The sequence below is a fragment of the Erpetoichthys calabaricus genome, chromosome 5, assembly GCF_900747795.2.
Source record: "Erpetoichthys calabaricus chromosome 5, fErpCal1.3, whole genome shotgun sequence".
In the NCBI taxonomy this organism is placed as follows: domain Eukaryota; kingdom Metazoa; phylum Chordata; class Cladistia; order Polypteriformes; family Polypteridae; genus Erpetoichthys; species Erpetoichthys calabaricus.
This window is the reverse complement of record NC_041398.2, coordinates 143,010,041-143,034,636: the sequence shown is the minus strand read 5'-3', so window position 1 is coordinate 143,034,636 and position 24,596 is coordinate 143,010,041. Positions and strand designations below refer to the sequence as shown.

General features: G+C 39.1%; 2 protein-coding genes across 3 annotated transcripts in view; one reads left to right on the top strand and one right to left on the bottom strand.

The window, feature by feature from the left end:
- The window catches only part of cfap97 (cilia and flagella associated protein 97), a 97,072-nt gene extending 86,555 nt beyond the window's left edge, over positions 1-10,517 (bottom strand). The window contains exon 1 of one of the 2 annotated variants that reach the window (XM_051928445.1): positions 10,297-10,517. The gene's annotated coding sequence lies outside the window, so the exon portion shown is untranslated. Of the gene's footprint in view, positions 1-9,811; positions 9,904-10,296 lie in introns of those variants that run through there. The other variant, XM_051928446.1, reaches the window with a different exon arrangement.
- Positions 10,518-13,791: 3,274 nt separating this feature from the next.
- Positions 13,792-24,596, top strand: part of snx25 (sorting nexin 25) — a 454,529-nt gene continuing 443,724 nt past the window's right edge. The window contains exon 1 of the mRNA XM_051928435.1: positions 13,792-14,563. Coding sequence (XP_051784395.1) covers positions 14,297-14,563 — 267 coding nt within the window. The 5' untranslated portion in view covers positions 13,792-14,296. The remainder of the gene's footprint in view (positions 14,564-24,596) is intronic.

Sequence of the window (24,596 nt, the reverse complement as noted above, 5' to 3'; positions counted from 1 at the left end):
TCCAACTTCCCGTGTAGGTGGAAGGCTGAAATTTGGCAGGCTCATTCCTTACAGCTTACTTACCAAAAGTTAGGCAGGTTTCATTTCAAAATTCAAAGCGTAATGGTCATAACTGGAACATATTTTTTGTCCATATACTGTAATGGAGGAGGCGGAGTCACGTATCGCGTCATCACGCCTCCTACGTAATCACGTGAACTAAAAACAAGGAAGACATTTACAGCACGACTCACACGCGGGAACGAAGGTAAATGACGTTAATTTTTGACTGTCTAGTTAATACTGTGTAAGCATACATATTAACACATGTGCAATTAAACGTGTGCATTTACGGGGTGATTTCTCAGGCTTAAAAGCTCACCTTTTATCAAACGCGGGAAGAAAGGTAACTGACGTTGTTCACTGTCTTTTAATACTGTGTAACCATACATATTAACACATGTCCAATTAAACGTGTGCATTTACGGGGTGATTTCTCAGGCTTAAAAGCTCGCCTTTTACTAAAAAGGTAAATGCAAAACTATTTTCAATCAGTTTATTGAAATGCTCCCGTTAAGGATTGCAATAACATATTCGCGAGATAAAAGAACAAAGTAGGGGGAAATGGAGGAACAGCCGCAAACAGCGAAGAGCAAAAAATTAATTAACAATTGAGAACGGAGCGAGTTAAGCATACAAGCATGTTCATAAGGGAAACAAAGCACGGTGTAAAACGTAAGTTTCAATTAAGTTTATACAAACGCTCCCGCTGCGGATTGCAATAACATATTCACGAGATAAAAGTTTAATGAGAAGACACGACGTATAAACGAACCACACACCATGGCGCAACGTATGGGGCAACAGTTTCAACCATTCTATGATCTGCTTCTCGCAACTGAAAGACGGCACATGGCGGATGTTAGCCGACTTGCTGACCGCAACGTTAGGGGCTTCAACTATGGCGCTGACGCCACATCTCAGTGCCAACACTTTGCAGACTGTACTTAAAAGACACGCCCTCCTCACTGGACACTTAAAAACACCAATCAAACTAACGATGACATCAAGTATTACCCAATCAAAAGTAGGAAGGAGGCATCTTCATAAAATGCGTGTGGATGATTTGCATGAGACGCTGCTTTAAAAAAAAAATGATAAAAAAAATACGGGATAAATCCCGTCCAGTATTGATTCAAAACGGGACGCGCAATTTCATTCTCAAACGCGGCACGATTCCGTATTTTAAAGGACGGGTGGCAACCCTACAGTGCCAGGTAACCACCCATACAATGAGATTGTGATTCAGACTAGGAATGCAATGAATGTAATTACCCCCGATCTACATACAAGGCGAAAGTCTTGCAACATTCAAAGATGATGGTTTGGGATAAGTACACCATACAACATAAAAGAGCTTATGAAGCCTTGAACCGAAAAAAGCAAGATCTCAGAGATCGTAAAAAAAAAATAGGAGGTAATGTCGTTTTACTCGCTGTAGATTTTAGTCAAACATTACCAGTTATTCCACGAGGGGGACCAGCAGATGAACTCAACGCGTGTTTAAAATCCATGCTTCTCCCACGCTCGGTTATATGTCGCATGTTCTCGGGTAGGTGCACCAAAAAATGTATACATTTAAGCATGTAATGGGCAAACAAAAAATGAGGTATACCCGAAGGCACTGCAGTAGTACTTCATGTAACTTTACTTCTTAAATGTTAATGTTTTACTGTTTAATAATTTATACGCTTCTTATATGTTGTTCAAAATCTTTTATCAAAATACCACTGACAGCGCAATGCACGATAACATGGAGTGAATACACCATACGCATCCGTCCACGGCTGCCCTGCTGTGCGCAGATAGGAGTTGATTCTACAATAAAATAAAATAAAGATAAAAAGAGTAAAACAATCATCACCCATAAAGCGTGTGTGTGTGTATATATGTGTATATATATATGTTGATATGTGGATGTGTATATGTATATATATATATATATATATATATATATATATATGTAGATATGTATATATATGTGTATATGTATATGTATATATATGTTTATATTTGTGTGTGTGTATTTTATATATATAAAACACAGCAACACTCATAACAATGACAACACAATTACATTGACAATCATGTTACGTTATTTTTAAAATGTTTCCTTTACTTTTTCATAACCTCTTTAACACACTACTTCTCCGCTGCGAAGCGCGGGTATTTTGCTAGTATATGTGTATATGTCTGTGTGTGTATATATATGTATATATATATATATATATATATATATATATATATATATATATATATATATAATGTGTATATGTATATATATATGACAGCAACACTCATAACAATGACAACACAATTACATTGACAATCATGTTACATTATTTTTAAAATGTTTCCTTTACTTTTTCATAACCTCTTTAACACACTACTTCTCCGCTGCGAAGTGCGGGTATTTTGCTAGTACACTAATAAAAGGCAAAGCCCTCACTGACTGACTCATCACTAATTCTCCAACTTCCCGTGTAGGTAGAAGGCTGAAATTTGACAGGCTCATTCCTTACTGCTTACTTACAAAAGTTAGGCAGGTTTCATTTCGAAATTCTACGCGTAATGGTCATAAGTGGAACCTGTTTTTAGTCCATATACTCTAATGGAGGAGGCGGAGTCACGTATGCATCATCACATATTACGCCTCCTACGTAATCACGTGAACTGAAAACGAGGAAGAGATTTACAGCACGAGTCAAACGCAGGAACGAAGGTAAAGGACGTTAATTGTTGACTGTCTTTTAATACTGTGTAATTGTTGAGTGTCTTTTAATACTGTGTAAGCATACATATTAACACATGTGCAATTAAACGTGTGCATTTACGGGGTGAGTTTCTCAGGCTTAAAAGCTCGCGTTTTATTAAAAAGGTAAATGCAAAACTCTTTTCATTCTGAAGGGCACAAATCACGTTAGATTTCAGCCATTAAACGCGCAAAAATGTCGGTACACCAGATAAATAAGCGCAACATATTATTAGTTGTATTGTATGCTTACAATACATATAGAAATGTGTTAATCGTTAACTAATATTACGGGATGGTGTTTTTCGACTCGCGCCTTGATTTAAACGATTGCATGTCTTGGTGGGTTTGCGTAGCTTATTGTCAATATCTTTACACCTCTTTTTAAGACTTAATTTAAAAAGGTTTTCTTTTCTTCTTAATTAAAATTTAAAACCAATACTTCACCGCTGCGAAGCCCCTCTAGCGCTGACGTCCGACGTTCGATTACCGTAAGCGAGTGCAGTGAGTGTGTACGCCTGATGAGCCAAGAATAAGGGGGAAAGACGTGTCGCGTACTCTTTGCATTACAGTGATCCCTCGCTATATCGCGCTTCGCCTTTCGCGGCTTCACTCCATCGCGGATTTTATATGTAACCATATTTAAATATATATCGCGGATTTTTTTGCTGGTTCGCAGATTTCTGTGGACAATGGGTCTTTTAATTTCTGGTACATGCTTCCTCAGTTGGTTTGCCCAGTTGATTTCATACAAGGGACGCTATTGGCAGATGGCTGAGAAGCTACCCAGCTTACTTTTCTCTCTCTCTTGTGCTGACTTTCTCTGATCCTGACGTAGGGGGATTGAGCAGGGGGGCTGTTCGCACACCTAGACGATACGGACGCTCGTCTAAAAATGCTGAAAGATTATCTTCACGTTGCTATCTTTTGTGCAGCTGCTTCCTGAAACGGTATGCTGCACGGTGCTTCGCATACTTAAAAGCTCGAAGGGCACGTATTGATTTTTGATTGAAAAACAAACTCTGTCTCTCTCTATCTCTCTCTCTTTCTCTGCTCCTGACGGAGGGGGTGTGAGCTGCCACCTTCAACAGCTTTGTGCCGCGGTGCTTCGCATACTTAAAAGCCAAACAGCCCTATTGATTTGTTTGCTTTTCTTTCTCTGTCTGACATTCTGAGCTCCTGACGCGCACTCCTTTGAAGAGGAAGACATGTTTGCATTCTTTTAATTGTGAGATGGAACTGTCATCTCTGTCTTGTCATGGAGCACAGTTTATACTTTTGAAAAAGAAACAAATGTTTGTTTGCAGTGTTTGAATAACGTTCCTGTCTCTCTACAACCTCCTGTGTTTCTGTGCAAATCTGTGACCCAAGCATGACAATATAAAAATAACCATATAAACATATGGTTTGTACTTCGCGGATTTTCTTATTTCGCGGGTGGCTCTGGAACGCAACCCCCACGATGGAGGAGGGATTACTGTATTTGACAGTAAACTATTTTCATCCATTCTATGATCTGCTTCTCACAACTGAAGGCACCGTGGCTGATGTTACCTGACTTGCTGTCCAACCATAAGCGTTACCTGGTAGGTAACCACCCACTCACTTCACTCCCTTACGGGAATCGAACGTCAGCGCTAGAGGCGAAGCCCCTAAAATTGCGCCACGGCGTGTGGTTCGTTTATTTGACAGCATGTAGATCGGGGTAATTACATTCACAGCATTCGTAGTCTGATTCACAATCTGATTGTATGGGTGGTTACCTACCAGGTAATGCTTATGGTTAGCCAGCAAGTCAGCTCGAACTGATCACTCGAGTGAAGGCAGCTTCACAAAAAAAACAGATCCTTAACAAACTGTTATTGGTATATTTTCCCTCAATTTTAAAAGGTTTTCTTTTCTTCTTAATAAAAATTTAAAAGCAGTACTTCGCTGCTGCGAAGCGCGGGGATTTGAGCGACTGACGCATACAGACATATTCATGAGTGCAGGTACTTCGTAAAGAAAACACCGTGTAAACCTAAAGTTTAAATTAAGTTCATAGACCTACAAAAGGTTGCCATTGATTTCAGGCAAGATTGCTTTTCTCATGTACAACTATACGTTGCATTCTTAACAGTAAGCTTGCATGGCTTGGTCATATTACAACCGGAGTGCTGAACTGACAATGACGTATACAAACAGAACTATAACAATCGTAATAAACAAACAAAAAAAAAAAGCTAAGAACCCTTGGATTTAATAAAAAGGCTCCTTCCTTGGCGAACCAAGGAAAAAGGAAGACCTTATATGGCGTTCGTTTATAAAACAGCGGAAAAGCTGTGTTAAGGCTGCTTCACAAAAAAACAGATCCTTAACAAATTGTTATTGGGATATTTTCCATCAATTTAAAAAGCTTTTCTTCTTAATAAAAATTTAAAAGCAGTACTTCACGGGGATTTACATATAGATATATATATATATATATAGATCTATATAGAGATATAGATATATACAGATATACATATACAGTGATCCCTCGCTATATCGCGCTTTGCCTTTCGCTGCTTCACTCTATCGCGGATTTTATATGTAAGCATATTTAAATATATATCGCAGATTTTTTGCTGGTTCGCGGATTTCTGATGACAATGGGTCTTTTAATTTCTGGTACATGCTTCCTCAGTTGGTTTGCCCAGTTGATTTCATACAAGGGACGCTATTGGCAGATGGCTGAGAAGCTACCCAACTTACTTTTCTCTTTCTCTCTCTTGCGCTGACTTTCTCTGATCCTGACGTAGGGGGTGTGAGCAGGGGGGCTGTTCGCACACCTAGACGATACGGACACTCGTTTAAAAATGCTGAAAGATTATCTTCACGTTGCTACCTTCTGTGCAGCTGCTTAGTGAAGCAACATGCTGCACGGTGCTTCGCATACTTAAAAGCTCAAAGGGCACGTATTGATTTTTGACTGTTTGTTTTTCTTTCTCTGTCTCTGTCTGTCTCTCTCTCTCTCTCTCCCTGCTCCTGACGGAGGGGGTGTGAGCTGCCACCTTCAACAGCTTTGTACCAGCGGTGCTTTGCATACTTAAAAGCCAAACAGCCCTATTGATTTGTTTGCTTTCCTCTCTGTTTCTGACAGTCTGTGCTCCTGACGTGCACTCCTTTGAAGAGGAAGATATGTTTGCATTCTTTTAATTGTGAGACAGAACTGTCATCTCTGTCTTGTCATGGAGCACAGTTTAAACTTTTGAAAAAGAGACAAATGTTTGTTTGCAGTGTTTGAATAATGTTCCTGTCTCTCTACAACCTCCTGTGTTTCTGCGCAAATCTGTGGCCCAAGCATGACAATATAAAAATAACCATATAAACATATGGTTTGTACTTCGTGGATTTTCTTATTTCGCGGGTGGCTCTGGAACGTAACCCCCGCGATGGAGGAGGGATTACTGTATATATATATATATATATATATATATATATATATATATGTCTGTCTGTCTGTCTATATATATATATATATATATATATATATATATATATATATATATATATATATATATATATATATATATATAAGCTTATAAGTACTGCCTTACTTCTCTTTAAGAAAGGAAGATGTAATGATACTTGATTTAAACGATTCCATGTCTTGGTGGGTTTGCGTAGCTTATTGTCAATATCTTTACACCTGTTTTTAGGACTTATTGACTGAAACGGGCTTTCACGAAAAAAGTTAGGGCTTTGCTACAAGATACACCCTCCACAAGTTAAGGAAGTAAAAATAAAAGTGTATATTTCTGTTTTATTTAAACCTTTTAAGTTTGTATGCATAGCCCCATTTGGCTGTTTTAGTTTTTTTTTTCTTTCTTCAGTAATATTTAATCTCCTTAAAGAAAAAGAACATATCCATTTTACTTTTTTTGTATCTCTTTAGTAATATTTTAGTGTAAAAGGATAACCAGTATTTAAACCTTTTATGTTACTTTATAAATTTATTTTACACAATGTTGAAAAATTAATAAGAAAGCTACATATTTTGGCAGCTGCTGCTTTAATTTTCAATGAAATGAAAAAAGCTCTCCAAGACAAAACGTCAATGAAGAAGAAACAGTTTGCACTATCTAAAAACGAGAAACCCTCATTTATAAAGGTTTGCTGCAGATGACTTAACTGAAAATAAATTAATAGTTCCTATGTGTATAATACATATTTATCTATTTTACTTATGCCTTTATTCCAGCAACTTGCAACATCTGAGGTACAATTTGTTACATTACTTTTGTTTTTTGCAGCACAGGCAGGTGAAGTGACTTCCTCAGGGTCACACAGTGGTGTCAGTACCAGGATTTGAACTGACAAGCTCCAGGTTTGCTGAAATATTACTGAAGAAAGAAAAAAAACGAAAACGGGCAAATAGGTCTATGCATACAAATGTCCATCCATCCATTATCCAACCCGCTATATCCTAAATACAGGAGCCAATAAGTAGATATGTATATATACAGTATATATATATATATATATATATATATATATATATATATATATATATATATATATATATATATATATATGTAGATATGTAAATTTGTATATGTAGATATGTATATATGTTTATGTATATATATGGTGACATAACCTCTTTAACACACTACTTCTCCGCTGCGAAGCGCGGGTATTTTGCTAGTGTATATATATATATATATATATATATATATATATTTGCATTCATATACATACATTCATACATACAAGTATTTACTGTACATATATACATATACACACACACACTCATATATATATATATATATATATATATATATATATATATTAAGGCTGGGAATCAATTACAAAACGAATTATCACATAATTGTATAGGATTAATTAAAATTAATTGCATCTAACATTAAAACGTGCAATCATAAAATACATAAATCATGAAGTAAATATACATTGAATCGGAAAATTAACGTAGAATCAACACAAACGAATTTTTAAAAATTTAAGGCATAGTTTAAACTTTAAAAAATGACCTGAAACCTGAGCTTTTAACAAAATACTACTTGAGCAAGTACAATCTGAATTTGAATGCCTTCCTAAAAGGCAAGTTGAAAAGAAGTCAATAAGAAAATGAAGCCAGTGTATCAATTCTCAAATTGTTATGGAATATGAGACAAAAACATGTAAAAGTAAAACTAAATGATCGAAACAACTGTAGAGTTTGAATGCACAGCTAAAGACTGACTTAACAGAAATAAGCATCTCTTCAATGAGCATACATGAAAACTTGAGTTAAAACTCCGCAAATGCCATTCTCAACTGTTCATCAAAATCAACGATTTTATAATTATACTCTAAACAAGTGGTTTTCAACAGGTGCATAATAAGCACTAGGTGTGCCATAGGACCGCCAGTATGAGCAGGCAAAGGGACAAAGCAGCTGGGAAAATGCATCCAAAGTGCTCAGTAAGTGCAGTGTCTGTGAATGCCAACCTCCAAGATGCTTTTTTTTTTTTGCTGCTGTCTCTGATAGTCCACCCCATCGGATAGTTTAGCAGGTATTTAGATTTAATGCTTTTGTGGTTAGTACAATCATTTTGTTCCTTGGGATTTTTTGGGTTATAAAAACTGTGCCACCACAGAAAAACGGTTGGAAAACACTGTGCTGCCTACACTTCTGCTCCTGGCATGCTAAAAAAAAGTTCTTTGTGGTAGCTATCTTGCTTAAAAACTGACACTGTGCATTACTTAGGTGGTTATGTTGAATTCTTTACTTAAATTAGAAAAGATACTGCAAACTGGAATAATGGATGGAGATAATCATTACCATTCTGTTTCATACATTTTTTCATTAAATTAGGGCAGTAAGCACCGTGAGCTACCTGGCAGACTGCCAACTTAAATACAGAGGTACTAGAGACTTATTTTGGTTTTAGTACCACTCATAGAAAATGTAGCTAGCCTATTTTGCCTGTATGCGATATGACATTGATTTGACCTTCTTACAGAAACATGACATGAAAAAAAAAAAAAAATTATTTTCAAAATTTGTAAGAGTAGAATATAAATATGGTACTGAAAGTGTATATAATTCTTTAGGTTCACGCTTAACTTTTTTGAATTATTGTTTCATAATTAAAAATAAATAAATTCATGCAAATGCCATCCTAACCAAAGCACTGTCTAATGCGATCGCCTAGTTGCCCTGGATAGAACTAAATTTTTTTAATGCATTAAACCGGCCACATTAATCACAAAAACTAATGTGTTCACTTTTTTAGACCTATATATACCCCACCAAAATACAGTGTGTGAAGCATTTTAATGTCAAAGAGTACCACAGTTAAGCTAGTAGTGGCAGAATCTTAAAACAGAATTTAACAATTTACTGATATTTCCACAATACAAACCAACTTGCTGTATTTTTCTCACTTGAATTGAGCTACCCACTCTTTATTCTCAGTGGAGCCTATGGTTGCTAAGATGCAAAATTTAAAACCTGTCTAAAAAGGATACATTTGTAATGTAGTATTGTCAAACTGACATTGTTTCAGTATTAATATTAATGACATGAAAGGAAAATTTGGATGGAAAAATATAACGATAAAGAAATAAGAGACAATAACTAAACACGGAGGCATATTTAACAGAGCCCTGAATGGTGCGCCCTGGCACCGGGATAACAGATTTAAACGGGATATCTATTTATGCATAACATCTCAGAACCCGTAATATTTACCATTTATCAATATTTATTTTAACATGGAAATAACCTTAAGGTTTTCCACACACAATGTCATACCGTGCACCAGCAAAAAATGCTTGAGAAAAACTAATTAAACAACGTTGCTATGGATAGTCAAGATCTGATATATTAAAACTGTGGCAAGGGTAAAAACAATACGATAAATCAGGAGACGGGTCGACAGACTAAAGTAACAAATGATTAAAGTCACGTTGAGAGATGAAAGCATAATACTACGGGTGGAGAAATTAAAATGAAATACTGAAGGATATCCAGCATCAAAACGGACTCACCTAAATGTTGGTAAAGTTACACATTATTGAAAACGTGCTAAAAAATCTGAGTAAACAGGAAGCCCAGAATCAGCTGTTTCCGTGTGCATTGATGCACAACGTTCACTAATTTCAATACAACCGATGGTATATTTCGAATAAATACTCCACCCTTAAAAAAGGTTGACTCGATTTTAACGTGAACGCTAGCAAAATAATATTACCTTCGAAATTAATAAAGGTCATTTTATTAAAATATTCGCCAACAAATACCTTTGTGTGACAAGGTACAGTCGGCAGCAGAAGATTCGAGAAGGGTAGCATATGAAAACGTGAGATAACAGGACGATTCCGATATGACAAAACAACTCTTTAACTTACATATATGACATTACACTCCCCAGTAAATGTAACATTCTGCTACTCTCCATGAGTCTCTGGGTCTTCTCCGTGAACGAACACTTAAAAGGTGTGGGCGTTAATGTCCCCACACACTGCCCACTCACCTGAAGATACGGCCTCGATAAAGGGTTAGAGTTGCAGTTCGACTCTTTATCTTCTGAACCCTATAACATTCAAAATGTACGTAAAAGACAATTATAAAATAAAAGGGACTTGGTGTCTCAACAGACTTGAAAGGAACAGTTTTCTCCTCTCCTTCACCATACACAGCTGTGGATGAAAGCGCGCGTTGCTAACTGACGTCATTTCCTGGCAGCAGCCAGTTCCTCATCAGCTAAGCCGGCTGCTTCCAAATGGGGGCGAGATTCATCCAAGGCTGATTACTCGTTCTTACGAAAAGAGAGACGTTTTACCCTTCTCTTTCCCATTAAAATAGTTACGTAATATATGTGTACAGGGTACCTCCAGTTATGTGAAGAGACTACAATTAACTTTACCTACTCGCTGACTCTTCTTTTCTCAGTAGGGATGCACGGTACCTCAGTAACTGCATATTACATTCTTCAAATGGTTTAGGGTGATCACTTGAAGAAGTACAAACCACTGTGACTTGTCCTTAGCTCTGTTATAGAAGAGGACAAAGTCAAATATCCTTTGTGAAATAGCACTGTTTTTCGTTAGGTACTACAAAAGATGCCATTTTAATTTTATATAGGTGGACAACACATTAACTTTCACAGAAATGCTTAATTATGCAATGTACACAGGTCAGTATTCAGCAAGAGGTGTTTTTCAGTTTCACTCTCACCAGTTTAGTACCCTGATCTCAAGCACACCAACACAAATAATCAGATTGGACACCCATGAAAAACTATATGGAAAAACTGAATGCCTATGTGAATCATTAGTCTGCTTCATTTTAACCACTGCATGGCCTTTGAATGCAGTAAAAAATGGTGGACTTCACCATGGATGGGAAATGGCAGAGAGACTAAGAGAAGGAAGGAGCTTACTTGAAATCTGACCAGACAATGATTAGGTTACAGAGAGAACTGACCAGATATGATGACCTGACCAAAGACTTTGTGTAACCATTAAGATTATGGGATGCCTGGAATCAACAAGAATGTGTTGCTGATCTTTGTATGCTTTTAGAACTACTGGACGATCCAGGTTCATTTGTATTTGGTTTTGTGCTATGGAACTAGTTATAATTTTAATAGATTAAAATTTATTAAACCCGCTTTCCTGCTCATACATGTTGCTCTTTGTTATCGCAGAGAAGCTGAGAGACTGAACTTTTTTTCCAGCTAGTTAGGTGTGACGGAGAGTGAACACTTCCAAAAGTGCAGCTACAGTACAATCATACCTGAAGGTGAAGTCTTAAGGTTGTATACTTAAGTTTTTAAAGTATCTCCAAAAGCTTTCCCATGATAAAACACCAATAATGTGGATGTAAACTGCTCAAAAAAATTAAAGGAACACTTTGAAAACATCAGATCTCAATGGGAAAAAAAATCGTGCTGAATATCTATACTGATATGGACTGGGTAATGTGTTAGGAACGAAAATATTCCACATTGTTTGATGAAAATGAAAAATATCAATCTACAAAGGGCTGAATTCAAACACACCCAGAAAATCAAAGTGAAAAAATGATGCGGTAGGCTAGTCCATTTTGCTGAAATTTCATTGTAGCAACTCAGAATTGTACTCAGTAGTTTGTATGGCCCCCACTTGCTTGTATGCATGCCTGACAATGTTGGGGCATGCTCGTAATGAGATGACGGATGGTGTCCTGGGAGATCTCCTCCCAGGACTGGACCAGGGCATCACTAAGTTCCTGGACAGTCAGAGGTGCCACCTGGCAGCGTCGGATGGACCAAAACATAATGTCCCAGAGGTGTTCTATTGGATTTGGGGCAGGCAAGCGAGGGGTCCAGTGAATGGTATCAATTCCTTCATCCTCCAGGAACTGCCTGCATACTCTCGTCACACGAGGCCAGGCATTGTCATGCACCCAGAGGAACCCAGGACCCATTGCACCAACATAGGGTCTGACAATGGATCCAAGGATTTCATCCCAATATCTAATGGCAGTCAAGGTGTTGTTGTCTAGCCTGTAGAGGTCTGTGCGTCCCTCCATGGATATGCCTCCCCAGACCATCACTGACCCACCACCAAAAAGGTCATTCAGAATGATGTTACAGGCAGCATATTGTTCTCCACGGCTTCTCCAGTTTATTTTATTTATGTTTGAATTGAATGTTTGAGTGGATGTTATTTTATTCATAATGACAAGCTGAGACACATATCATGCAACAGTAGCAAAATATTTACCAGTATTGAAAACATATTGGCATGAGATCACAAAATTTAGTGGTGTTGCCCCACAAGTCTGGGGACCTGGGCACAATTATAACCTGTCAATTCTCCACAAGCGAAGTATTTCCTTCTGTCAGTTCTGTGTAGTAATAATAATAATAATAATAATAATAATAATAATTATTATTATTATTATATTATTATTACTGGTGTCCTGCACTGAGTTAGTTTCTGCCATCTGTCCAATGCTACTAAGATAGACTTTGACTTTCTATATCCCTAAAATGGAAAAAATGAGTTCACACAATAGATGGTTGGATGCTGGATATAATCAATGTATTTAAATTCACTGATTGTTAGGTCTGTAATTTAATTTTTAACTTCTGCCATTGCACATTTGTATTGTGTATTATACTTCAATGTTCATTTTCAAACAGATCCTGTATTTTTTTAATTGCAATCTTTTATAGTCTATTTGCAAGGAATGTCCAACTTTTTTTGGGTGGCTTCAGTAGTTGCTGGTTTTGATTCCAATCAAGGTCTTGCTTAGACACTGGAGCAGCAGTGGCGGTGTTTGAAGTGGCAGGTGCATACTGGCAGTGTTTGGTGCGTACCGGCAGTGTTTTTGAACGTACCGGCTGGCACCACGCATATTCAGTCCCCTCAGAACCCACCACATCCTTCAATCGAATGATAGTGATTTGAGGAGCTTGAAGTTCGCGACTGTATTGGGTACCATCACTTATGTGTATACACTTCGGGCATATAGCAACGGTACATCCGTGGTTTGAGTCTCAGCCCCTTACTTGGAGTGTGAAAATTTCCTCTGTGTTTAATGTCAAGTTGACTTCATAATTAGGTGTAGCTGAAGGCATGAATGTGCTCTTTGTAGCTCACATATCCATTTAAGCATCGTGGGGAACCTGTGCCCACCTCAGCAGCATTAAGTGAAGTGCATTCACAATTTTGTACTTTTACGTGCACACGTCCACGCTTAATTGACATTATGAATAATTTGACAAGATAATACGTTTACAAGGCGTTTGATTAAGAAATTTTGTAACAAAAGGTGGAAGCTCGTAAACAAATACACGACATAAAAATGATATTGGCTCACGAAGTTTTGGAAACTCAAATGAAAAACCGTGCGGCGTGATGGGGTACCACGGCAACGCTGCGCTCGAATTTTGGCTCCGCCTCCACTTACATGCGTATTTATTAAACTCCGTCAGTCTCTCCTTGAGCGGGCACACAATTGGGAGATTTTGTTTCCTTCCGGATTGGTTAATTCGAAGAACTGGGCTAAGAAACAGGAAGCTCGGGATCGAATTTGAAAGTGAAAAGCCCTGGTGCGCAAACGCAGGTGTCATTCCCCCTCCTCTGGTGCCGCGAACTGTACTGTTACTGATAGAACAGGGGGCATAAGGCGCTCGCCTCGCCTGGAGGCGCGGAGGACAAACGGCAACGGCGATGCGCGCAGATTAGTAGGAAACCTCCGCACAGGCGGATCTCGGAATGAAAACATACTGGTTGCTGTGATCGCTAGTGAAAAAAGGAGCACACGGCTTCTTTGTAACATGTTTCACAAGGATATGATTGATCTTTCCGATACCCTGCTTTGGTGACACTTGACACACCTTCGCTCGTTTTCGTTCTGATTTTCCTTTTGTGTTTTTTTTCCTACGGGTTTTAGTGCTGCACGATGACTTACTATGAGTAACGCTCCGAGACAGGGGTAAGCGTTCTCTTAGCTCAGTGGGAGATGTCATTTTCAGCAGCATGCATCCCGATGGCAGCAGCAGTCGTCCCGATGCGAAGCCTGCGTCCCGCAGCCTTTTGGTCGCTGCAGCGCTCGGACTCGCCGCTGTGCTGTTGGTGCAGCTCTCTCCACCCTCCCTTCTACTTCGGATCCTTCTCTACGTTCTCTTCGCATTGGTATGCCTCGCACTGGGAGCCGCCGCTGTCCTGGCTAAGCGAAGTCCCCTCAGAGTAGTGCGCTTGAAGTGCTTTGGCACACAAGTCTTGGAGCGGCTAGTGAGCGATGGGGTAAGTGGTCATGGTTTTACTGCTTTAAGTATTAGCAGAGCTGGGCTCTTCTATCATTAACTCCCTCTTATTCTGTTTGTATATTACTGATTCCTTGGCATCGTGTCAAAGTTTTAATATAGCGCCTTTTCAGCTTACCAGTATACTATAGCAATGTATTAAATAAACTTCAGTTCCCACAGACCAGCAATAGTTAACTCCCAAAATAGCCACCCATGGGATGTGTACCTAGGAACTGTTGTCTGTAATCTATCTGTATTATTTGTGCTTTCTTAAAAGAGTTTTAAGACATGTCCACTTCACAGTTGATTCTGTTAGTGGGTCTTCGCTTGATATCATTGTGCTTTTCTTGCCTTTTTCTTTTGTGTTATTTAACATTATTCTCGATTTTTCTGCTGATCTCATTCATTCTGTTTTGCAATTAAATATTTTATTACTAGACTTTATTTTACAATATTTTTTTAAAAGATGTTTATAGTTAGGTACCCAGTTTGTCATATTCCTTTTGGGCCGATACAGTGCTATAGTACACTCTTCATGAGACATAGACTTTTCTTGTACCTTTTTCAAAAAATATTTGTAAATATGGTGTCAAGGCTATATACAAATTGTATTGCTGGATTAGAGAGTAAGGTGGCATGGTGGCACAGTGGTTAATACTGCTGCCATACAGCTGTACAGTTGCCGATCTGAATCCTGACCCAAGCACTGTTAGCTTGGATGTTGAATGTTCTCCTTTGTGTATCTGTGAGGTGTTTCTACTGGTAGTTTCCAACATCTGAAAGATATGTGTTAATTTAACTGGCAACTCAAACTTTGGTCTCCATGAACCTGGATAGGTGTGTTTGTGAATATTCCTGTGATGGACTGTTTCCATCTCCAGGGCTTTCAAGGGTTGGTTCATGCCTTGCTTCCAGTACTCAGCAGGATAAACAAAGGCATCCTAAGACTTTGAACTATGTCATTGGGTTAATAAATTGGTTCATAAATAGATTAAGGAACTAAAGAAAAGTGCATTTGAGCAAAACGTTTTGAAAAACACAGTTTTGCAAGTGAAAAAAAATGTAGTATGTTGTGCTCTGAATGTTTCAGCTGCATTAGAGTTGAGTGTATTAAATGATATTGATGTTATTAATGGCGGAGTAGCATGAAGACTTTGTGCTGCTAAGTTCTGCAGTCTTTCAGCACAACAATGTCTGAGATTTTGACTTTGAGGATGATCCTGTAACAAATGAGTACCACACCGCCTGTATTTTTTATGTGATTGATATGGTTTTTTTTTTGTTTTTTTTTTTTAATATTTGTCCCTAGTAGATATTTAGAACTATTGAGTTTTAACTGAAGTGCCACAAATGCATTTCTTTTAGATCAGGACTCCTCATATTTACATCTAACCCTTCTCATATTTAGTGCTTTGTTTCTCAGACCAGAAAAGTCACTACAGGTGTTATGCAAAAAGTAAAAAACAAGCAAAATTAAGGATATTGTTGCACTTTATGATTATTTTTGCCTTTTCACCCTGGATTTAATTTTCAGTTGTATTTTCTGGTAACAGCTGCACTTTTGACTTATTGCTGCAAAGCTGGTATTTACTCTCTTCATATTGAAGAGGTATACTATGTTGTGACATCTGTCTTATGCTCTACATAGGAGAGAAAATGCTCATGACAGCAAATGTTTGGCAATGCTGATTGAGAAACTGCCATAGGTGCCATACACTTCTGAAAGATTTTCCTCTCATAACCACTGGGATTTTTACCCATAGGGCAACCCAAGTTACTTGGGTTGAGCCTCTGCTGAGTTTTTGTAACACATGGAAATTATGAAAGAAAATTTAAATACTGTACCTCCATTTAAATTTACTTTAGATGTTTTTCGTGAATCTGTGACACCATTTTACCCTGTTCTTTTCTCCACTAGTCTGTTTTTGCTAGTGTTAGTTACTCCTGTTTCTGATGCCAGTCCATCTTTATCAGTGGTGTGATGTTCCAGTATTTAGCGCAGCTGTCCCACACCTCCAAAATCCTTGGTTAAATTTTTTTCTGTGTAGAATTTGCTCATTCTCTTAATGTCTGGATGTTTTTTTTTTTTTTTTGTTTTTTTTTCTCCAGGGACTACAATTTTCCCGGCAAATCCCAATAATGCACATATTAGTTGAATTGTTGTGAGTGTATACATTAGGGAGACCTTTTGAGGGACTATTAGACCATCCATAATTTCTCTCTGTCTTGTGTCTAATGCAGTGGTGATAGGCTTAGACTCTTCATAACCCTCTGCTGGATTATATAGGTTTGCTGTTGCATGGAAGGATTGATTAATTTCATGTCAAAATGTTAATACTTTCACTTTTAAGTGATATCTGATGTCTTTTTTTAAGGAAGAGTGTGACGTGTGAAGGGGATATGATGACACAGTAATTAGCACCACTACTTAATATAATGATCAAGTCCTGTCCTCAAGTCCTTAGCTCTGGCCCCATTTCTGTCAGGAGTTTGCATTTTCTTTTAGGCCCTGGATGTTAAATTTTGGAGGTTAGGTAAATTGGAGAAAGCAGGGTTTAAGAATGGTAAGGCCTGATATAACTGTCTTTACTTAACAATACCTGGTTGATTTTGTATTTAGTATACTTACATTTACTAGAAATTATCATAGTATTAATTAATGATAATAATCCAAATAAATATGGTATATCTTTATTTGTGTTTATGGATTAATCTGTGAGAAGAACCTTGAGTTGCATGTACATGTAAGATAAGGTGCTATATAAATAAAGTTATTATTAATATTATTAGGTAATGCAGTGTTTTCATGTGGAATTGTGGTAGTGTTAGGATGAATGATATCCAACTAGATGAAATACAGAATGCAGCACAAGTTGTTGTGTGATTTATAGTACTGTATTTGGACACCAATGGTAGATTTTGGGGGTCAATTGGGTAGCCTATCTTCTTCTTCTTCTTCTTTCGGCTGCTCCCGTTAGGGGTTGCCACAGCAGATCATCTTCTTCCATATCTTTCTGTCCTCTGCATCTTGTTCTGTTGCACCCATCACCCGCATGTCCTCTCTCACAACATCCATAAACCTTCGCTTAGGCCTTCCTCTTTTCCTCTTCTCTGGCAGCTCTATCCTTAGCATCCTTCTTCCAATATACCCAGCATCTCTCCTCTGCACATGTCCAAACCAACGCAATCTCGCCTCTCTGACTTTGTCTCCCAACCGTCCAACTTGAGCTGACCCTCTAATGTACTCATTTCTAATCCTATCCATCCGAGTCATACCCAGTGCGAATCTTAGCATCTTTAACTCTGCTACCTCCAGCTCTGTCTCCTGCTTTCTGGTCAGTGCCACTGTCTCCAACCCATATAATTTAGCTGGTCTCACTACCATCCTGTAGACCTTCCCTTTCACTCTTGCTGATACCCTATCTGTCACAAATTACTCCTGACACTCTTCTCCACCCATTCCACCCTGCCTGCACTCTCTTTTTCACCTCTCTTCCACAATCCCCATTGCTGTGTACTGTTGATCCCAAGTATTTAAACTCATCCACCTTCGCCAACTCTACTCCCTGCATCCTCACCATTCCACTGACCTCCCTCTCATTTACACACATGTATTCTGTCTTGTTCCTACTGACCTTCATTCCTCTCCTCTCTTGAGCATATCTCCACCTCTCCAGGGTCTCCTCAACCTGCTCCCTACTATCGCTACAGATCACAATGTCACCAGCTAACATCATAGTCCAAAGGGACTCCTGTCTAATCTCATCTGTCAACCTGTCCATCACCATTGCAAATAAGAAAGGGCTCAGAGCCAATCCCTGATGTAATCCCACCTCCAACTTGAATGCATCCGTCACTCCTACCGCAGACCTCACCACGGTCACACTTCCCTTGTACATATCCTGTACAACTCTTATGTACTTCTCTGCCACTCCCGACTTCCTTGTACAATACCACAGCTCCTCTCGAGACACCCTGTCATATGCTTTCTCCAGGTCCACAAAGACGCAATGCAACTCCTTCTGGCCTTCTCTAAACTTCTCCATCAACATCCTCAGAGCAAACATTGCATCTGTGGTGCTCTTTCTTGGCAAGAAATCATACTGCTGCTCACTAATTATCACCTCACTTCTTAACCTAGCTTCCACTACTCTTTCCCATAACTTCATGCTGTTGCTCATCAATTTTATTCCCCTGTAGTTACTGCAGTCCTGCACATCCCCCTTATTCTTAGATATCGGCACCAGTACACTTCTTCTCCACTCCTCAGGCACCCTCTCACTTTCCAAGATTCCATTAAACAATCTGGTTAAAAACTCCACTGCCATCTCTCCTAAACACCTCCATGCTTCCATAGGTATGTCATCTGGACCAATGACCTTTCCATTTTTCACCCTCTTCATAGCTATCCTTACTTCCTCTTTGCTAATCCGTTGCACTTCCTGATTCACTATCTCCACATCATCCAACCTCTTCTCTCTTTTGTTCTCTTCATTCATCAGCCTTTCAAAGTACTCTTTCCATCTGCTCAACACACTCTCCTCGCTTTTGAGTACATTTCCATCTTTATCCTTTATCACCTAACCTGCTGCACCTCTTTCCCAGCTCGGTCCCACTGTCTAGCCAATCGGTACAGGTCCTTTTCTCCCTCCTTAGTGTCCAACCTCTCACACAACTCATCATATGCCTTTTCTTTAGCCTTTGCCACCTCTCTCTTCACCTTACGCCTTATCTCCTTGTACTCTTGTCTACTTTCTGCATCTCTCTGATTATCCCACTTCTTCTTTGCTATCCTCTTCCTCTGTATACTCTCCTGTATTTCCTCATTGCACCACCAGGTTTCCTTTTCCTTCTTCCTCTTTCCAGATGTCACTCCAAGAACCCTTCTTGCTGTCACTCTTACTACATCTGCTGTAGTTTCCCAGCTGTCTGATAAGTCTTCACTGCCACCCAGTGCCTGTCTCACCTCCAACCTAAACTCAACCTTGAAGTCTTCCTTTTTCAACTTCCACCATTTGATCCTTGGCTCTGCCCTCACCCTCTTCCTCTTTTTGATCTCCAACGTCATCCTACAGACCACCATCCTATGCTGCTTAATTCTACTTTCCCCTGCCACCACTTTGTAGTCTTCAATCTCCTTCAGATCAACTCTTCTGCATAGGATGTAATCTACCTGTGTGCATCTTCCTCCACTTTTGTACGTAACCCTATGTTCCTTCCTCTTCTTAAAATTCACCACAGCCATGTCCATCCTTTTGGCAAAATCCACTATCCTCTGACCTTCTTCATTCCTCTCCTTGACACCATACCTACCCATCACCTCCTCGTCTACACTGTTCCCTTCACCAACATGCCCATTGAAATCCGCTCCAATCACCACTTTCTGTCCCTTGGGTACACTGTTAATCACTTCATCCAGCTCCCTCCAAAAATCTTCTTTCTCACCCATTGCACACCCAACATTCATTATCACACCTTCAATTTCCAGCTTCATAATCATTACTCTGCCTGACACTCTTTTCATCTCCAAAACACTCTTGACATACTGTTCCTTCAGAATAACTCCTTCCCCATTTCTCCTCCCATCTACACCATAATAGAACAATTTGAATCCACCTCTGATCCACCTGTCCTTACTCCCCTTCCATTTAGTCTCTTGAATACACAATATATCAACCTTCCTTCTCTCCATCATATTTGTTAACTCTCTCCCCTTACCAGTCATACTGCCAACATTCAAAGTTCCTACCCTCAGTTCCACTCTCTTTACTTTCCTCCTCTCCTCCTGCCTCCGGACACGTCTCCCCCCTCTTCTTCTTCTCCTCCTTCTTCTTCTTCTTCGGCCAACAGTAGCCCAATTTCCGCCAGCACCCTGTTGGCTAACAGTAGTGGTGGCAGTCGTTGTTAACCCGGGGCTTGACCGATCCGGTATGGAAATTTGTATTGTTGTCCGCATATTGATTTGGCAAAATTTTACACCGGATGCCCTTCCTGACTTAACCCTCCCCATTTATCCAGGCTTGGGACCGGCATGAAGAAACACACTGGTTTGTGCATCCCCTGTGGCTGGGTTAACTGGGTAGCCTATGTAAACCTTTAAAATGGCCATTAAACTAGTGATGTTTGAACACAGAGGCTGGCTAGGCTACAAGAGTTCTTAACGTAAGTCCATTTAGCCCTCTGATATTTCTGGGTGCAATTGCTGTTGATGTTGGATAGCTAGCAGAGATGGTGGATTGATGAATAAATGTTGGCATTTAAATTATGAATGTGTATTTCAACAAGGTTGTTTGAAATTCGATTTACCTGCATGTTGTATTTCCAGTCATGAGAAATTCATTCATTTTCAGAACCTACCTGTTCAAAAGAAGGATTGTTGTAGAGCCAAAGTCTAACCTGACAGTGTGAGCCCAAGACAGGAGCCTGATCTGTGTCACTGGGCACATGCTCTCATGGTGACACACAACTTCTCACTTGCATAAGGCCAATGTGTAGTTGCTAATTAACCCAACATATTTATCTTTAGGATGTTTATGGGAACTGGACTACCTCAAAAACATGCAGAAATCCAGGCTAGGATTTTTGAATCTAGGACAAGGCTATGAGACAGCTGTACTAATCTTTAAAACATTGTTCCTGCCATTACAATATATTGTTTACTTTTATTGGGAGCAAACTCATCACAGTACATACATTTTTAGTCATATTTTATTTTTTTCACTGCAATAGGCCTTTTTCTCATTTGTTGCTGTATTCATTTATTCACTTTGCTTTTTAGTTTGAGCTTGTATGATTAATACTTCATGAAGTGAAGCTGAAAGATTGAAATATCATTACAATTTTTCTCCTTCTTTACTGTTAGTCTATTTTGCTTTTTTTATTGTAACTGGAGAGAAGCATTGGAGAAAGAGTTAGTAAGTAATATTGGCTGGTACTATAGAAAAACAGCATCTTATTTATTATGGGGTGGGTGTAACAAAGATTTGGCTAGCTGGGCAATTGGTCATCTATACTAATAAAAGGCAAAGCCCTGACTGACTGACTCACTCACTCACTCACTTATCACTAATTCTCCAACTTCCCGTGTAGGTGGAAGGCTGAAATTTGGCAGGCTCATTCCTTACAGCTTACTTACAAAGGTTAGGCAGATTTCATTTCAAAATTCAAAGCGTAACAGTCATAACTGGAACCTCTTTTTTGTCCATATACAGTAATGGACGGCAGCTCGCTGGCCGTGGGAGGCGGGATTGCGTATCGCGTCATCACGCCTCACACGTAATCACGTGAACTGACTGTGAAGGAGAAAGGACGGCCTTATATGGCGTTCGTTTATAAAACAGCGGACAGGCTGTGTAAAGGCAGCTTCACAAAAAAAACGATCCTTAACAAATTGTTATTGGTATATTTTCCCTCAGTTTAAAAAGGTTTTCTTCTTAATAAAAATTTAAAAGCAGAACTTCGCCGCTGCAGAACGCGCCTGACTTTATTGAAAAGAAACTAAACTTGCAGCGCCGCTCTTCAATGACGCGCCGCTATTCAATGATACTTGCCTATCGCCTGACTTTATTGAAAAGAAACTAAACTTGCAGTGCCGCTCTTCAATGACGCGCCGCTATTCAATGACACTTGCCTAATGCCTGACTTTATTGAAAAGAAACTAAACTTGCAGTGCCGCTGCTATTCTATGACACTTGCCTAACGCCTGACTTTATTGAAATGAAACCAAACTTGCAGTGCCGCTATTCAATGACACTTGCCTAACGTCTGACTTTATTGAAAAGAAACTAAACTTGCAGCGCCGCTCTTTACTGACGCGCCGCTATTCAATGACACTTGCCTAACGCCTGACTTTATTGAAAAGAAACTAATCTTGCAGTGCCGCTATTCAATGATACTTGCCTAACGCCTGACTTTATTGAAAAGAAACTAAACTTGCAGTGCCGCTATTCAATGACGCGCCGCTATTCAATTACACTTGCCTTACGCCTGATGAGCCAAGAATTAGGGCGAAACACATGTCGCGTACTCTTTGCATTATTTGACAGTAAACTATTTTCAACCATTCTATGATCTGCTTCTCACAACTGAAGGCACCGTGGCTGATGTTAGCTGACTTGCTGGCCAACCATAAGCGTTACCTGGTAGGTAACCACCCATACAATCAGATTGTGATTCAGACTACGAATGCCATGCATGTAATTGCCCCGATCTACATGCTACAGAAAACCTCAATGAAGAAGAAACCGTGTGTAAGCATACATATTAACACATGTGCAATTAAATGTGTGCATTTACGGGGTGATTTCTCAGGCTTAAAAGCTTGCCTTTTATTAAAAAGGTAAATGCAAACTGTTTTCATTCTGAAGGGCACAAACCACGTTGGATTTCAGCCGTTAAACGCGCAAAAATGTCGGTACACCAGATAAATAAGCGCAACATATTATCAGTTGTATTGTATGCTTACAATACATATAGAAATGTGTTAATCGTTAATTAATAGTATGGGATGGTGTTTTTCGACTCGCGCCTTGATTTAAACAATTCCATGTCTTGGTGGGTTTGCGTAGCTTATTGTCAATATCTTTACACCTGTTTTTAAGACTTATTGACTGAAACGGGCTTTCACGAAAAAAGTTAGGGCTTTGCTACAGGATACACCCTCCACAAGTTAAGGAAGTAAAAATAAAGGTATATATTTCTGTTTTATTTAAACCTTTTAAGTTCGTATGCATAGCCCCATTTGGCTGTTTTAGTTTTTTTTTTTCTTTCTTCAGTAATATTTAATCTCCTTAAAGAAAAACAACATATGCATTTTACTTTTTTGGTATCTCTTTAGTAATATTTTAGTGTAAAAGGATAACCAGTATTTAAACCTTTTATGTTACTTTATAAAGTTAATTTACACAATGTTGAAAAATTAATAAGAAAGCTACATATTTTGGCAGCTGCTGCTTTAATTTTCAATGAAATGAAAAAAGCTCTCCAAGAGAAAACCTCAATGAAGAAGAAACAGTTTGCACTATCTAAAAAGGAGAACCCCTCATTTATAAAGGTTTGCTGCAGATGACTTAATAAATAAATGAATAGTTCCTATGTGTATAATACATATTTATCTATTTGACTTATGCCTTTATTCCAGCAACTTGCAACACCTGAGGTACAATTTGTTACATTACTTTTGTTTTTTGCAGCACAGGCAGGTGAAGTGACTTCCTCAGGGTCACACAGTGGTGTCAGTACCAGGATTTGAACTGACAAGCTCCGGGTTTGCTGAAATATTACTGAAGAAAGAAAAAAAACAAAAACGGGCAAAAGGGGCTATGCATACAAATGTCCATCCATCCATTATCCAACCCGCTATATCCTAAATACAGGAGCCAATCCCTGCCAACACAGGGCACAAGGCAGGAAACAAACCCCGGGCAAGGTGCCAGCCCACCGCAGGGCGCACACACCCACACACACCCACACACCACGGGCAATTTAGAATCGCCAATGCACCTAACCTGCATGTCTTTGGACTGTGGGACGAAACCGGAGTACCCGGAGGAAACCCAGACAGACACGGGGAGAACATTCAAACTCCATGCAGGGAAGCGAACCCGGGTCTCCTAACTGGCACCTTTCGCTGCGCCACCATACCGCCCACATACAAACTTAAAAGGTTTAAATAAAACAGAAATATATACCTTTATTTTTACTTCCTTAACTTGTGGAGGTTGTATCCTGTAGCAAAGCCCTAACTTTTTTCATGAAAGCCCCTTTCAGTCAATAAGCCTTAAAAACAGGTGTAAAGCTAAACTTGCAGCACTGCTATTCAATTACAGTTGCCTAACGCCTCTCCTAAGGGGAGATACTGTGGGATCTGGGCATCAGTCAAAGCACCAATCCCAGGCCCGATTAGAAAGCAGGAAGCTGTGATTTGTCGTCTCCCTCCCATGTAACAATTACAGCCCGTGTTACAACGCACTATGTATGTGTGTATATATGTATATATATGTATATGTAGATATGTGTATATGTAGATCTAT